Below are 16,608 nucleotides of genomic sequence, written 5' to 3' on the forward strand. Positions count from 1 at the left end.
ACGACTCTCCAGCAATCCCAAAACCGTGACGTACTAACGATCTCGCTAGCGATCTCGTTATGTGTGACTGGGCCTTTACTCTCTGTAAGGTGAGTAAATTCGGATGTGGCCCATTATTAGGTGACAATGTCCCTATGATAAATCTGAACTGGTGTAAATAATGCCAGCAGGAGGCGAACATTGTGTCATCAAAATGTATGTCTATGGTTCTATTATGCAGTAAAATAACAAAAAGCAAGAGCATAAAGCCCAAAATGTTATCTTGGCAGCGCAAGAAAATGCAGGATATAAGTCTGTTCACATCACATTTCTTGAGCATTGTAAAGGTCTGTGTTTTTTATTCCAAAATTTCAAAAGCATACCTTGCATTACAAACGTTCAATCGCCCCCTACCTAGCCTGATTGACAGCTCCTCAGTGTCCCTCCTCCCAGCTGAGATCTCACATTGCTCAATACAAGTCACAGCTAGGTGGGTGGAGAATGAAAACATATGCAGTCATGCGCTTGTTCTTCAGCTTAGCTCATTTTAATATCATAAGATTAAGATAAGCATTTTATAGGTCAAGATGAAGAGTGGAAGAGATCATAAGTCCAAGAGTATTCAGTCTTTGCCCACCTAGCCTGACTGGCAGCTTGTACTGAGCAGTGTAAGCTCTGAGCAGAGAGGAGGGACACTGAGGAGTACAACGACTGGGTGTAAAAATTAAAAAGGATTATACAGACATTCTAACATTGATTTCCAAAGTAAGCATACCAGCCTCATCGGGTCTAGGAGATCTAGATCATAACATATGCAGTTTGTATTTGGAAATCTGCTGACAAATTTGCTTTAAAGAAAAAAAAAAAGTGAACTTTTCTGAGTATAATGGGTAAATTAGAGAACGTTAACAATGACCATCAGGCTAAAGTATCCAGAATAAAAGAAATAATTTAGATTAGATGGCTGCTCAAATAAGAGAAACATAATTATGAAAAAAAAAAAAAGTTTTTATTATACAATATAAAGGTACCGTGACATCACGTCATTTCAATATTAACAAATCCGATACAAATCTAAATTTTTAACATAAATGTACATTTCACAACTTCCTACAGCTCGTATCAGTACAGCTACAATATGTACAGTAAAATAATTACATTACAGCTATTTGTTTTTTTTTTTTTTTATTGCTGTTTGCTACAAAGTGTAGAATTAGAATTCATTTTGCCATACATTCATCGCTTGGTTCCAATGCCGGTTATGCAAATTGCAAAAATTATTGAATTTAAAGCAAGAAGGACCCAAAATAATTATTCTGCTTTAGAACAAAGGTGAAAACGATTCTGAAGACTAAAAGGCGCCAGACGTCTCTCCAGAGGCAACTTATGGCAATGGGAATGTATAGATCTACAAAAGTAACTTGCTACCCGGGTTCTTTAAGATTTATCAAAATTCCTTGCACTGTAAAAAACAGTGAATTTTGCCTTTTGCTGTGGGGTTATAGTACCTTTAAAGGGATTGTCCAGGACTGTTTTATTGTATTACTATGGTCTTAAAAACTAAGGCAAGTAGTTGCTAAGATAGGCGACTGCCTGCTTGTTCTACTCGGCACCGGGTCAGAGCGGCCAGTGACTGCTCCTGCTTGCGATTCAGCGGCTCCATGTTAGAGCAGTTGCTGTTCTTCTAGGCTCCCCTGTCAATGGGGCGTGACCGCCGACGTCATGCTAATTGACAGCTGGCTCCCCGCAGTTAGGGAGCGGGGAGCCAGCTGTCAATCAGCATGGTGATGGCATCAACAGTCAACAGTCTGTCAATGTGACATCCGAAGCTATAGAGTTGCAGGCAGGAGTGATCTGTGCCAGAAGAGATTGGCGCTGTTTGGACACAACAGGCAGGTAAATAGCAATTTGTAAGCTTCAAAAAAAATTAAGAATTTGGTGTGGATTTTGCCGCTGCGTACCCCTTATGAAGAATCATAGAAGGATACATTATTATACTGGGGCATAATGCACACAAGCATCATGGGTCTTTTAATTCCAGCACTATCTGGTAATATTGGTGGATCACAGGTACTTAGAATTAAAAACTTCAGCTAAATCCTTGGGACATAACTTTAAGCTGCAGAACCTGGGGCTACCAACCATTGTGGTAATTAAGAATAATTGCTGTGCAGCTAGGAGTGTGCACATTACACCTTGTACCTGGTAAGCTTGAAACAAAAGCATACTTGAGATAAAATGGTTGCAATTTACAGGTGCTTGCTAAAACTTGTAAAACATTCACGTCTGTGTTCAAAGTGGACTTGTCGCCCACAAATAAAACATACATGTTGTAGGCTGAACGAAGAAACCATATAAAAAATAAAAAATTCTAGGGACTTGATGAACATGTATTTCTTATTATGACCACTAGAGGGCGAACATTTCTGAAAATCCATAGAAAAACTGCAGAGAAGTGGATCCCAGTAGCAAATTGGACCCACTTGCTGCAGAATTTTTTACGGTATATATATATATATACCGTATATATATAACATTATATATTATATATAACATTATACATTATATATAACATTATATATATATATAACATTGTATATAACATTTTTTTGTTTATATATATATATATATATATATATATATATATATATATATATATATATATATATATATATATATATATATATAAACAAAAAAATTGTAAATTTATATTTAATAGAATTTAGTTTCCGCTGTGACTGTCTCTCTCCGTTCAAGCTACTGGGTTTAAAACCCATTAAATATATTGGAAAGAACATAACATTTGTAAGAATCTACAAATACAGTGAAAAACCAGAATGGGGCATCACGTTAACGTTACAAAATAATTTTCTAAAATCAATTGAATTTTCGGGACATTTGGTTATAGTGTGTATAACTGCAAAGTGAAAAGAAATAAAAAGTACTACCGTGTGAGAAAATTGTTTCATGGTCAGAATAAAGTTTCTGATATGGCTCTAGGATCAGTGCGATGACCCCTTATTAAAGGGTTTGTCCAGGCCTTTGAAACAGATTACCTTTTCTAAGGATATCGGATTAGTGGGGGTCTGACCACCCCTTTGATCAGTTGTTTTAATGTATCGCGGTGGTCGGAATTAAAACAGGACTCCACAGTGCCATGCAGTGGCCATTTTGGGGTACTGCAGCTGAGCTTCCTTTGTAGTGAAAAACAGCTGAGTTGCAGTACCTAAGTACAGTCACTATGAGACAGTGGTGTTCCGGCTGCATACACTGTGTACATCCAGCCGCCACATACACTTCAATGGGATCTGAGCAAAGTCGCTACACCGTATATAGAGATGTGGTGCCCCTTAATCCATACACTATATATATCCGACCGCTGCGGGACCTGCTGATCAAGCATCAGGCCCCCTCCATTCTGATGACCTTTCCAACATCCAAGTCCTGGATAATCCCTTTAAATACACCAAAACGTTCTTATTAGGCACTTGTTGGTCAACGCAGGTAACACCTTTAAGATAGGGTCTACATAAAACATAAGCAGCCAAGTAACTTCGATGGTTGGTAGAGGTGTGTCATAAAAGTTAACCCTTATATAAATTATATTTACAAGGATGTAGTTTTCTACTATAGTTGAGCAAGGGTTTGCTAAATTCAGACCATTTTCTACACCAAGTTTTTTGAAGCACAAAATAAAGCAGACGATGGGACGGGGGTCACTAGTGGAGATATTACAAGGCTCACGTCTGGCGCCAATTTGTCCCCATATTCGGGTTTTTAATCTCGCTACTTGTAAAATGAATATATCATGGTGGGTAATAAGTCATTGGCCCAATTCGTCACTTGCCAATATTTGCACAAAAATTTTGGGCGTAGATTTATTTGAATCCACCCCATCTTCCTGGAGGATTTTGTGCAACATTCTGCGCAAAACAGTTGCGAAAAATGTTTTTAAAAAAAAAAAGTTTATGACTATGCGTAAAATTTAAGGAGGGCGGCAGGTGAGATTTTGAAGACTGTCACAAAAAACAGCAAGACAAAAAGAGAAAAGAAACTTTAAAAAAAATGCAAATGATGAATCGGGGGTCATAAATGTGGAAGGGCGTCCACATTTTCGGTGCCATCACCTACAGGAACTGGTGCACGCAGTACGTATACATGGCGACCTCCCGCAGGACATACACAATTCTGAGGCCTAGAAATCCATTAGTGGTCATGGTGAATCATCGTAGTCTTCTGGCTATTCTCAAGGTGCACGTTTCTTTATATCAAGGATTATAGATGCAATGGTCAAGTGTGAAGAAACAAGGGTCTGGGCTTCATGGTCAGAAAAAAAAATTATCATAAAATATCTAAAAACAGAAGCTACGAAATCCAGAAATGAATCCATTAAACATACGATGACCTTCAGTGATGTTTTTCATCTGAGCCCCCCAATATTTTCAGCCATTTCACTGGCCCGGAGGTCCCGGACTTGGGAAGCAAATGAGAATAAAACTCTATTATAGTCTTTTGTTAAAATTCAAGTAGGTTCAGGGTCTGCAGTGATACCTTGACTTTCTTCACAAAAAAACCTGTTTGCTAAAGTGGCAATGCATATTAACTCCTTCACTGCCAAGTGGGGGAAGGGTGTGGAGGTCGGGGGGGAGGTAGCCGGTCCATTGGCACAGAATGGATTAAGCAGTAAAACTACAAAGGTGCAACGGCCTGCAGCTCGTCCGGATGGATGTGGCAGTGAAGATCCGCTTTACACAGGCTGTACACAACGGATTTAGGGACGCTGGGCTCCTCCTCTCCTGTAAGGGAACAGAAAGTGATTAAAACACGATTGAAAATAGATGGAGAGAGTAACGTTAAGCAAAAAAGGTCTGCAGGACCCTGGTCCAGTGGTAGATGTCACTGGACCAACTCATCAGAAGAAGCACTAGCAATGCCAGCAGGTAGGAGATGGTTGGCAGGGCTCTGGCCTGGTCGTGGTTGTTGGACCATGGTCCTTAAATATTTTTGCTCAAATCTAAGATTTATCTTAAAGTATTCTGTATGGGGGGGAGGGGGGGGGGGGGGAGAGTTACGGCACCATTTACACTGCATGATTGTATAACTTCTTGATTATGTTGCGCACAGTGGACAAAGGAACATCAAGATCTCTGGAGATGGACTTGTAACCTTTGGATTGTTGATATTGTTCAACAATTTTTGATCTCAAGTCCTCAGACAGTTCTCTTCTCCTCTTTCTGTTCTTCATGCTTAGTGTGACACACACAATGCAAAGATTGAGTCACCTTATCCTCTTTGTATCTGGCTTCAGGTGTGATTTTCATATTGCTCACACCTGTTACTTGCCACAGGTGAGTTTGAATGACCATCACATGATTGAAACAAAGTTGTTTGCTTACCCACAATTTTGGAAAGGTGCCAACAATTTTGTCCGGCCCATTTTTTTTAATTGTGAAATTATGTCCAATTTGACTTTTTTGCTCTCTTTTTTTGTGTTGTTACAATACACACAAAGCAAATAAATGTGTATAACAAAATATTTACAATTGCAATAATTTTCTGGGAGAAATACTTCATTTTCTGGAACAATTTCAAGGATGCCAACACTTTTGGCCTTGACTGTATATATTCTCTTCAGAGAGAAAGAGGACTGGGTCTCTAGTGATACATATTGGGGGAAGGCATCCAAAAAAGTCAATATTGACCCTTTAAAAAGGGACCTGCCACATGACATAGTATAAAAAGCCAGTTTTCCTGTTTTGCACTAATGAGGGGCAATAAACCCAATACAAGTGTCTGCAGATGAAGTTTCCAGTTTGGCTTCTTATTGTAAGACATGTAGGCCCTTTATGGGGTTGCTATTGACTTTTCAGATTGCTACACCCAGTAGGTGATACTGGAGTTCCTGTTCTCTTAAGCCCCCGTCTCACATAGCGAGATCGCTAGCGAGATCGCTGCTGTGTCACGGTTTTGGTGACGCAACAGGGACCTCACCAGCGATGTCGCTATGTGTGACACTTTGCAGTGATCAGGCCCCTGCTGTGAGGTTGCTGATCGCTGCAAAGTGTCCTGGACCATTTTTTGGTCGTTGCTCTCCTGCTGGTCAGCACACATCGCTGTGTGTGACCAGCGGGAGCAGCGATCAGGCTGGTAACCATGATAAACATCGGGTTACTAGGGGCACATGCGCACCTAGTAACCCGTTGTTTATCATGGTTACGAGCCTGCTAAAGTGAGTGGTAACCTCCCGCTCACTGTAGCAGAGTGGTAACCATGATAAACAACGGGTTACTAGGAGCGCGTGTGCCCCTAGTAACCCGATGTTTACCATAGTTACCAGCCTGCTCCTGCTTCAGCAGGCTGGTAACCGGTGCAGGACATCGTGGAAAGATTCTTTCCACGATGTCGCTGCTCCCCTGATCGTTGGTGAGCCTGCCTGTTTGACAGCTCACCAGCGACCACATAGCGACGCAGCAACGATCCCTGACAGGTCGTATCGTTGTCGGGATCGTTGCAGCGTCGCTAAGTGTGACGGGGCCTTTAAGTCTCTGAAGAGGCGATTTGTAGAAATGTCCTGTATGGGGACAAGAAGGTAAGTCATTGACAGACTCCTCTGGCGGTGACTTATCTTCAGGGAGATCAAAAGGATTGAGTTATAATGTGCCATGTCTGATCCTTCTCTTCCCTGAAAGTCAGGAGGCCACCATCATCTTTAGATTGGTGGTGGATATGGACAACGAATGGTGGCCTTCAAACTGGACATCAAATACATGGATATGTATCACTCTGCAAGTTCCTAAAGCAAAAGACCTTGACGAAATCTTGCAGAGGAGAATGCAAAGCATTGCTAAAAGTTACAATTGTTTTATGTAATTTTATCCACATGGTCTATATATGGATCATAGTCATAAGCCCTATTATCTTTTAGATCAAACATGGCCCCTGGGTAAATAGCTCATTGCTCTGGGTCCTGATCCAAGAAGCCCCAGCAAGCCGCTGATTTTGCCAGTAGAAGCAACATCCAGCAAATTGTCCTGTCTGTAGTGACAGCTACAGCGGAACATCTATTCAGGCCAATAGACCTCCATGCAATGAAAGGACAACTCAAATCCACCACAATGAAAGCCACCTGGGCCAAGCAGATACCAGTGAAATACTAGAGTCACCCAATTGATTCCCTCATTAAGTAGCCAACGCTGAAAGCCACATGGAAATTGTCAGTCTGCAAGATTTGATCACATACTGATAGAAAGAACCATTCCTTACCCAAGCCAGAAGATGATGAGACACTTTCTGCAATAGACGATGTTTCCACCTGATCGGGTGATAATCCATCCATTAAAGGTAACGAGAGCTCAGAAGATGGAACAGAAGAGTCATATATCCCAGAGTCTCGAGGCATGTCCGCCTGGTTGACTACCTTCACAGAGTGAAGAACCGGTTGGAGAACACAACACTCAACCGGTGATGTTTGTCCTTCCATATCCTCCCCATTGTCATTGTTCGGTAAGTGATTTTCCGCCAATACCACCACATCGACCTTTACCGGGAAGTCATGTTCTGTCCCCGGTTTCCCTGCGACATCATTCAAGACTAAGCCGGAATCAAACTTTTCCATCACCGGTTCCTGGTAGTGCAGGGTTGGAGAGTGTGCAGGAATATGTTCCTTCTCAAACCAGTTGGGTTCCTGGTCAATATACTGGTGCATGTTACATATGGCGACGTACAGGGATCGTCCGGCTTTGCTTCGGAAATAATTGCGCTTGCTGATGTTGGTGGGATAGTGCTCATGGTCCTGCAGGCTCAGCTCTTTGGAGTAGAGGTGGGAGTACAGCTGGGGAAGGTGGTCCATGAGTTTGTATTTCTTGGTCACATCTAGAAGACTCGGAATGTCGTTCTCACTGGAGTAATCAAAGTAAACGGTGATGAATCTGCTCATGTCGTCCGAGCTGTCCTGGGCCTTGCTTAGTTTCTCGGCTATCATAGCCATGGCGCTCACAAAGATCTCCCCTTTTCCAGATTCAACATTGGTGCCCTTACTCTTTTTCTTCTTCTTCTCGATAAAATACTTCATTCCCTTGGAGCAAACGACAACGATGTAATGAGAATCTTTCAGCTTTTGTTTCAACCACTCTCGTTGTCCCTCTTTGCAAATTTTCAAGTTTTCCCATAAGTCCAAAGAAACCTAGAGGAGAAGACGGGACATTAAAAAAAGTGCAAGTGTGGAGGGCAAACAGAATGACATCAGGTTCGTTATTCTTATTTCCTTCCACAGTGAAGAAAACCCCCCACAAATAATGATAATAAGTGATTAATGATTAAAGGGTTACTCCTCTCTTTATGGATGGATATCGTCGTATAGGTATTGTAAAAACAAGTACTTTTGCAATTTACTGCATGTTAAAATTTGCAATCGTTCTTGAGATATCAGCACTTATATATTTACAGCTCGTTGCCTAGGAGACCGACCACCGCTGCTTGTCAGGCTTATAACAACTGCACTGAAGCTGGCCGGGATTAGGTGGTAGCAGCACCGCTCCAGCGAGCCTGGTCAGCTTCAAAACAATATTGATAAGTTCTATAGAAAAGAGCTTGTAAGCAGTGTGCATACTTTACTGTCTAGCAGCGGTGGTCGGGCTCCAAGGCAACGAACACTAAATATAGAAAGAAAAAAAAGTGTTAATATCTCAAGAATGGCTGAAAATTTTAATAAGCAGTTAATTGCAAAAGTGCTTGTATTTATAAGCTCTATCCAATACCTAATTTGTGAAGATGAGAACAACCCTTCAAGAAGTGGCTACTGGAAGACATTAAAGCAGCAGGTAGCAGGAAAAAGTCCAACAGGGGGCGCTCTTATCACAGTTTTTACACTTATATACAGTACCCAGACAAATTCATACACACAGCCCAGCTTATAGTTAATACGTCACTATGGTAGTAAAATATTAACACCATAGGTACTGGGACTGTTCTGTTTAACCCCTTCACCACACAAGACGTAATAGTAAGTCTTATGTGCGGTCCCTGAGTATAGAGGTAAATAGCCGTGTTACACAGCCGACATCAACCCGTTACTAAAGAGGAAATAAAACGTCTTTTTCACTATATACTGTATTATTGCACTATACAGAATAAGCGATCGGACTAAAAAAGTAAATTAAAAAAACAAATATATATATATAAAAAAAAAAATATATATATATATATATATATATATATATATATATATATATATATATATATATATACACACACACACATATATATATATATATATATATATATATATATATATATATATATATATATATATATATATATATATATATATATATACACACACACACACACACACACACATATACACATATATACACACACACACGTTTTAAAAAACATTATATATTTATTTTTTATGGGGTTTTTTGTTTGTTTTATTTACCCTTTTAAAAAGAAAGAAATTTTACTTTTTTTTTTTAAATCGCTGCTTCGATAAAAGTCAGATCAAAATGTAAAATTGATTTGCTGATTAGTAAACGGCACAAGAAAAATAAAAAAAGATCGACACCATAAAAAGTATGCAATGGAAAGCGAACAAATTGTCCTATCAAAAACGTGAACAAAAAACAAGCCCTGACAAAAAAAGAAAATAAAATAAAACGTTATGGATCTTGAAAAATAGTGACAAAAGCTAAAGGTTTTTTTTTTTTTTTAAAGAATTTTCAACATTTTTTTCACCCCTTAAATAAAAATATTTAAAAGGTTTTTTTATTCCTGCAATTGTACTGACCTGTTGAATCATATCATTTTTAACTCACAATATAATGTTCTTAAAAACTATATCTGTGACGCCTAAAAATGTAAAAAAATAAATAAGTATTTATTCCACACACACATAGAATATCTATATAATATATATTTTTTTTCCACATAGGGGACTTGAAAATGTCATCCCTTGATCGCTTATGCAATACACTATAATATCACAGTATTTCAGTAAAAAAAACAAAACAAAAAAACAAACCCATGATCTCTCAGGAAAAGGAAGGGGGTTGACACGCACCCATGCAGGATCACACACATTAAATGCTGCTGTGAGAGACTTAATGGTATTTAAGGTGTTAGACAGCAGAGATCGGAGCAAGCTGCAGTCACTGCTGTTAGAGACAGATGCAGGCGGTATAACACAGCCAGGACCTGCCGTTTGTGGATCATGCTCAGCTCCTGAGCCCGTTCTATATACCTGCACCTGACATAGAGCGTTCGATTACATCCTGTGTGAAGAAGGTGTTAATGCAATTTTAACAACTTAAAAGGAGTATTCTCATCTTGTATATTTATAGCATATCAACAAGATATCCCCTAAATTGGTGGGACCGGAGCGGAGGCGCGTATGTGGGAACCGCCTCTCCACAGATAGCAGAGCGTGACAGGACCCAGTTCTTGAGAGGTAACAGCTCACTCTGCTCATTGATATGACAATGCTTGACGTGGCCCTGTTTTTGAGACAGGCGTAAGACCCAGATCCAACAAATATTTATGGGATATCTGGTGAATATACCATAAATGTATCAGATGGGATGTCTACTGAAAAAAAAAAAAAAAAAAGGAAACTGGAAAAATTAAGAACTTATATTTAAAGAGTATCCAAACTGTGATCTAACTATTTAGATTTCCTAGCCACTGTTCTGTACTGGAGGTCCAGGCACTGAGACCCCATCAACCAGGGTGAAGAGGGCTCAGTTTTTTCCTGGAGGAGAGCGGTGTGCAGGCCGCAGACTTGAACCTGTAGAGCGCTGTAGACTTGGTAACTCACTTCACATCCGCAGAAATCCTGGAGAAAGTAGGCGAAGCATTGGATGACGTTGACGTGCTTCTGGCAGTCCTTATTGGAGTAGCAGATGAAGACTTTAGGCCGTGGCCGAGGCCTTTCCACATGGAGGCCTCCAGCATAAGTGGAGGACTCGGAGCTCTCCTCATCGAGGTGCGAGTAGATGTTTTCTACATGATAAGAAGAATGTCAGAGGAGGAACTGAGGCTACAGAAACAAGAGAAGACAACAGATCTGTTGCAAGTGGATCTATAATACAGTTTTGTGCATGATACTTTTAAATGGAATAAAAAAAAAAAAATATTCTTAAAAGTAGATGCTGTCTGGGAGATGACCTCGGCTCTTCTAGGTCAGCAGGTGTCGTGCCCCTGTCTTATTCATTAGCGACACCACCCCAAACACATCCACGTCCTGGCAGGCATCTACCGAGGCGACGTCAGCTCGCGATGCTGGAGTTTGTCGGAGAACCCATCTAATGAATAAATGTGACATTGACTTCCCCATTTCGGTTCGGCACATACCTTGCTGTTTCTTTCTGCACATGACGGTAAACAGCGTTGCAAAGGCTGAAATGATGACCAAAGGAACCGTGATGGCGATGGCACGAATTGGTCCAGCCCAGGGAGAATGCACTACAAACAGAAAGACGGACAGTGGTCAGATACCATCTGCTACCATCGGCAAGACCCCCCCAATGACCCACAAATCAGAAGGGCCCGTGCATGTGTGGTCACGGGTCATTACATTCCCAATGTTTCCCTGCACTCACACAACTGGAGTCAGCCCCCAAAAGGAGTGCAAGTCTGCAGAAACATGCATGGCCAAGAGGCGCAGCGGATAACTTCCTGAATTGTCCCTGTCCCCAATATTACCACAGTATAAAAATACTAATAATAATAGAATCTGAATTCAGATTCTAACATTTGTATACAGTTCTGGGCACCACATTTTAAAAAAGACATAGAAAAACTGGAACAAGTTCAGAGGAGAGTGACCAGGATGGTGAGCGGACTGCAAACTATGTCCTACGAGGAACAGTTAAAGGATCTGAGAATGTTTAGCTTGTAAAAAAGAAGACTGAGAGGAGACTTAATAAGTGTCTACAAATATCTGAAGGGCTGTCAGTGTAGAGGGATCATCCTTATTCTCATTTGCTCATGGAAACACGAGAAGCAATGGAATGAAACTGAAAAGGGAGAAGATACAGATTAGATATTAGAGAAAACTTTTTGACAGTGAGGGTGATCAATGAGTGGAACAGGCGGCCACAAGAGGTAGTGAGTTCTCCTTCAATGGAAGTCTTCACACACAGGCTGGACAGACATCTGTCTGAGATGGTTTAGTGACTCCTGCATTGAGCAAGGGGTTGGACACGATGACCCTGGAGGTCCCCTCCAACTCTAACATTCGATGATTCTATGATATTATCTCAGCAGCCTATACAGTATCAACTTACGTACCGGGTTTTAGCGAGTAGTGCATGGAGCGCCGCGTCGTGTTGGTGTCATCAAGAAGCTAGAAAGAAGAAAATAAGAATAAAATAGGAAATAAAGGAAGGTTTAAGACAAAGCAAGACTTCTATATGCAGTACGTTGATTGTCTCTTAAAGGGGTTGTTGGGTGAAAAAAACAAAGTTATCACCAATGAAATAGATAGGTGATAACTTATTGATCAGTGAGGGTCCGACTGCTGGGACCAGCACCGATCAGAAAAACAAGGGATATTTATCTATGTTAGAATGGAGCGGTAATGCCCATGCTCGACCGCCGCTTCGCTTATTTCCTATGGCCTCGCAGAGCGGCAGCAGCAGAGAGAAGGAGTAGAGGAGCGGGCGTCCGACCTGCCATTTTGTAACAGGGATAAAAACTCCCTATTCTGCCGATTAATGCAGGCCCTATCCTGCAGATCGGTGATAACTTGCTTTCACTGGACAACCCCTTTAACCCTAAAATGTGACTAATCTTAAAGTCTTGTTCACTTATAACCACATTTGTGAACGTTCACAATTTCCCAATGTTCCTGCATTTTTAACTGCAGCAACTTAGCACCCTCTAGTGGGTGATTACAGCAAGAAACAAGTATCGAGCCTAGATGCTCTTGGAACTTTAAGGTGTTGGCGAGAAGCAGCGTTACATTTCGCATCAGGCATTTGCCACAGTAAAATGTTTGACATTTTATTTTATCTATATGGAAAGTTTTCAATAGGGGATCTGTGCTAATCAGTATAACTAATCACACTGCCATATTATTTATGCTCACACATGAAACACAGTAGTGGGGATATATCCTCTGCCATGTCCAGCAACATTAAATCTGCACAGATCTTGTCCCAGAAATGTTGTGGGTTTACTGCATTACATGAATTGATAGGCGGTGGATTCAAATTCTGCAGCGCAGGTAAAGTTATCCAAGTTGGGGATGAAGTTCTGGAAAAGTTCATTCACAATACAACTATTGCAATACACAGCAGATTTTCCACCCAGAGAATGTATACCGCATATCCCATGTGCACATCTCAAGACTGATCTGGTGATGTGCCAAGTTTATGGATGGATTCATATTGTCTGACTGCAAATGTTCGTGGCTGGTGCTGGCACAAAAGTAACAGAGATAAAAATCATAACACACAGACATATTACCTCAATGACATAATCCCCGGGAGACACGTTCTGCAGGAGACAGTTTGTGTAGTCGGTGTTTTGAACCTGAAAGAATCATTGACAATTGTCTAAGTCTGCGTTCACACACATCGGTCATGCTGCAGCTTTTTGCCCTGTGCAGTTGCAGCCTTTCCAATGTTTCCCTGCAAAATCACATCATTTTACAAAAGTGCACAGTCTTGCATATGAAACTGTTCTCCCTCAAAATTAAGTGATTTTTCTATTTTCACAAGACTGCAGCGGTACAGAACTTAACACCATGTGAACGCAGACTTACAATTAAAAATCATTAACTCGTGTTCAATAATTTCACATTATGGATCCACCCCTGTCTGTGACTGGTACAGAGATTTCACAATCAATTTATAAACTTCCCCAGATGCTGTCAACCAAGGTTCACTTACATGTTCTACTCTCAGATTTTAGATTGGCAGCATGTGGAAAAGAATCCTCAGGGGCAGGGGAGGACCAAGAGGCAAGGGGAGGAAAAAAAAAAAAAAGAGGCAAGGGGAGGAAAAAAAAAAAAAGAGGCAAGGGGAGGAAAAGAAAAAAAAAAAGAGGCAAGGGGAGGAAAAGAAAAAAAAGAGGCAAGGGGAGGAAAAGAAAAAAAAGAGGCAAGGGGAGGAAAAGAAAAAAAAGAGGCAAGGGGAGGAAAAGAAAAAAGGCAAGGGGAGGAAAAAAAAAAAAAAAGAGGCAAGGGGAGGAAAAAAAAAAAAAAAGAGGCAAGGGGAGGAGAAAAAAAAAAAAAGAGGCAAGGGGAGGAGAAAAAAAAAAAAAAAGAGGCAAGGGGAGGAGAAAAAAAAAAGAGGCAAGGGGAGGAGAAAAAAAGAGGCAAGGGGAGGAGAAAAAAAGAGGCAAGGGGAGGAGAAAAAAAGAGGCAAGGGGAGGAGAAAAAAAGAGGCAAGAGGAGGAAAAAAAAAAAAAAAGAGGCAAGGGGAGGAAAAGAAAAAAAAGAGGCAAGGGGAGGAAAAGAAAAAAAAGAGGCAAGGGGAGGAAAAGAAAAAAAAGAGGCAAGGGGAGGAAAAGAAAAAAGGCAAGGGGAGGAAAAAAAAAAAAAAAAGAGGCAAGGGGAGGAAAAAAAAAAAAAAAAGAGGCAAGGGGAGGAGAAAAAAAAAAAAAGAGGCAAGGGGAGGAGAAAAAAAAAAGAGGCAAGGGGAGGAGAAAAAAAAAAGAGGCAAGGGGAGGAGAAAAAAAAAAGAGGCAAGGGGAGGAGAAAAAAAGAGGCAAGGGGAGGAGAAAAAAAGAGGCAAGGGGAGGAGAAAAAAGAGGCAAGGGGAGGAGAAAAAAGAGGCAAGGGGAGGAGAAAAAAGAGGCAAGGGGAGGAGAAAAAAGAGGCAAGGGGAGGAGAAAAAAGAGGCAAGGGGAGGAGAAAAAAAGAGGCAAGGGGAGGAGAAAAAAAGAGGCAAGGGGAGGAAAAAAAGAGGCAAGGGGAAAGAAGTGCCAAAGAGGAGAGAGCCAGTTACATTAAATGGAAAGCATGAAATCAAACACTTCTCACTTTACGCTTACAGTCATAAACTTGAGGAAAAGGTGCTTGGTACTTTCAACTTTCTAAATCTATAAAGTATGGCATGCTCCTCTTTCACAGGACCGCCCGTGGGCTGACCAAGGGGCAGGAAACCTCATATGTTGCTGACGCAGATTGGAAAGCGTCCTAGCAATGCCCTCGAGCATTTCAATGTGCAAATAGCGCCAGGATCCAACACACACAAGACAGTGATGATAACTCCGGCACTAAAGAATCTCGGCAAGGAGCCCAGAACTTTTGCTTCACTTCATCCAACTTCCTTTCTGGCTGGTTAACTGTCTCACAACAAGGAGGACGCAATACTGAAACCTAAGTGAGAAGAACAGCTCCAGCCCAAACAATCACAGAATAAAACAAAAAAAAAGAAAAGAAGAAGAGAATGTGGAAAAAGAAATCGGATAGTGCAGAAATATAAGAAACCTACCTGTCGGCAGATCTTCTGCTTAAAGGAGGAGTCGTGTTTCATCCTGTAGTTTACATAATAGGCGTTAAAACCGAAGTTATGGGGCGCGTGGTCGAAGGAGACCTGCATGTTAACGCCTTGCTGGGTGACATTCACGCTCTTTGGCTTCCAGTCTAGGGAGAGAGAGAAGAGGAGTCAAAGGTCTTCTAGATTATGAAGAGACGTTTTTCATTAATTGGTCACAGAATCCAGAGAGGACTTACATGGTCGGCAGGTTAGATTGTCTGGTTGTAGCAGAGTCTCACACGCTGTAAAAGAGATTGATACAGTCAGTAATGGAGGAAATCAGTGAGTTCAGGGTATAAGTGACGTGTAAGGGTTAACACCGGCGTTCCCTGTGAAGAGGTGCGAGGCTGCTGTGTCTGAAGCTACAGAATCCTCCCAGAGACCTGAAGTCTCCGTCTCACGTCTCATAATCCAGCAGACGCAATGTGAAGTTTTCCAACGGCAAATACTAAAGCCTCGGTGCTAGAGTCTGTCCCTTTGTGCATTGTGAACACGCGGACATGGTTGTAGAAGTCTTCCATTTGCAGATTTTATGCTCTTTTACATTCTTAAAATTTATTGCGATTCGGTCACTTTCCTTCTAAAGGAGCCCATATATCTTAAGCTAGGGATCGGATCTGTAGATTTCTCTACGCGCATGCATGCTCACTTTTGGCAAGCATGCATTCTGCAATAGGAGACTGGAGAAAAGGCCCCTTAAAGGGGTTGTCCACAACTTGGAAAAACCCCTTCTTGATCTAAATGTTTGGCCCCGATAAAATAGAAAAAGCTTATACTCACCTCCCATGCTGGCGCCGTTCCTGTGGTGTCGGCACTCGAGGTCCCGGGGCTCCCGTTCGGTTGTTGTGACACACGAGCCCGGCGCCCAATCAGCGTCACTCTCCCCGCCGGAAAAATCGAACATGAAGAGGAAGTCCGGGCTGCAGCTGATCTTCCTCTTCATGTTCAATTCGACAGGAGGCGGGGACAGTGATGCCGGGGTCACGTGTCACAACAACCGCACGAGAGTCCTAGACCAGCGAGTCCCGCCACCGTGGGAACGGCGCCAGCATGGGAGGGGAGTATAACCTTTTTTATTTTAACGGGGCCAAGCGTGGAGTATCACAAGGTGTTGTCCAAGCAGTGAACAACTTCTTTAACACAG

General features: G+C 41.5%; 1 protein-coding gene across 2 annotated transcripts in view; it reads right to left on the reverse strand.

Moving 5' to 3' along the window:
- Positions 1–3,935: 3,935 nt before the first annotated feature.
- The window catches only part of IL17RD (interleukin 17 receptor D), a 79,579-nt gene continuing 66,906 nt past the window's right edge, over positions 3,936–16,608 (reverse strand). For both annotated transcript variants that reach the window (XM_073644611.1, XM_073644612.1), the window contains exons 6-13: positions 15,662–15,706; positions 15,420–15,571; positions 13,447–13,512; positions 12,268–12,322; positions 11,329–11,439; positions 10,793–10,977; positions 7,243–8,161; positions 3,936–4,775 (exon numbers count right to left, since the gene is read on the reverse strand). In XM_073644611.1, the coding sequence (XP_073500712.1) occupies positions 4,669–4,775; positions 7,243–8,161; positions 10,793–10,977; positions 11,329–11,439; positions 12,268–12,322; positions 13,447–13,512; positions 15,420–15,571; positions 15,662–15,706 (1,640 nt within the window). In that variant the 3' untranslated portion in view covers positions 3,936–4,668. The remainder of the gene's footprint in view (positions 4,776–7,242; positions 8,162–10,792; positions 10,978–11,328; positions 11,440–12,267; positions 12,323–13,446; positions 13,513–15,419; positions 15,572–15,661; positions 15,707–16,608) is intronic.

The sequence above is a fragment of the Phyllobates terribilis genome, unplaced genomic scaffold, assembly GCF_046119375.1.
Source record: "Phyllobates terribilis strain yellow unplaced genomic scaffold, ASM4611937v1 Scaffold_8__6_contigs__length_399053987, whole genome shotgun sequence".
Classification (NCBI taxonomy): domain Eukaryota; kingdom Metazoa; phylum Chordata; class Amphibia; order Anura; family Dendrobatidae; genus Phyllobates; species Phyllobates terribilis.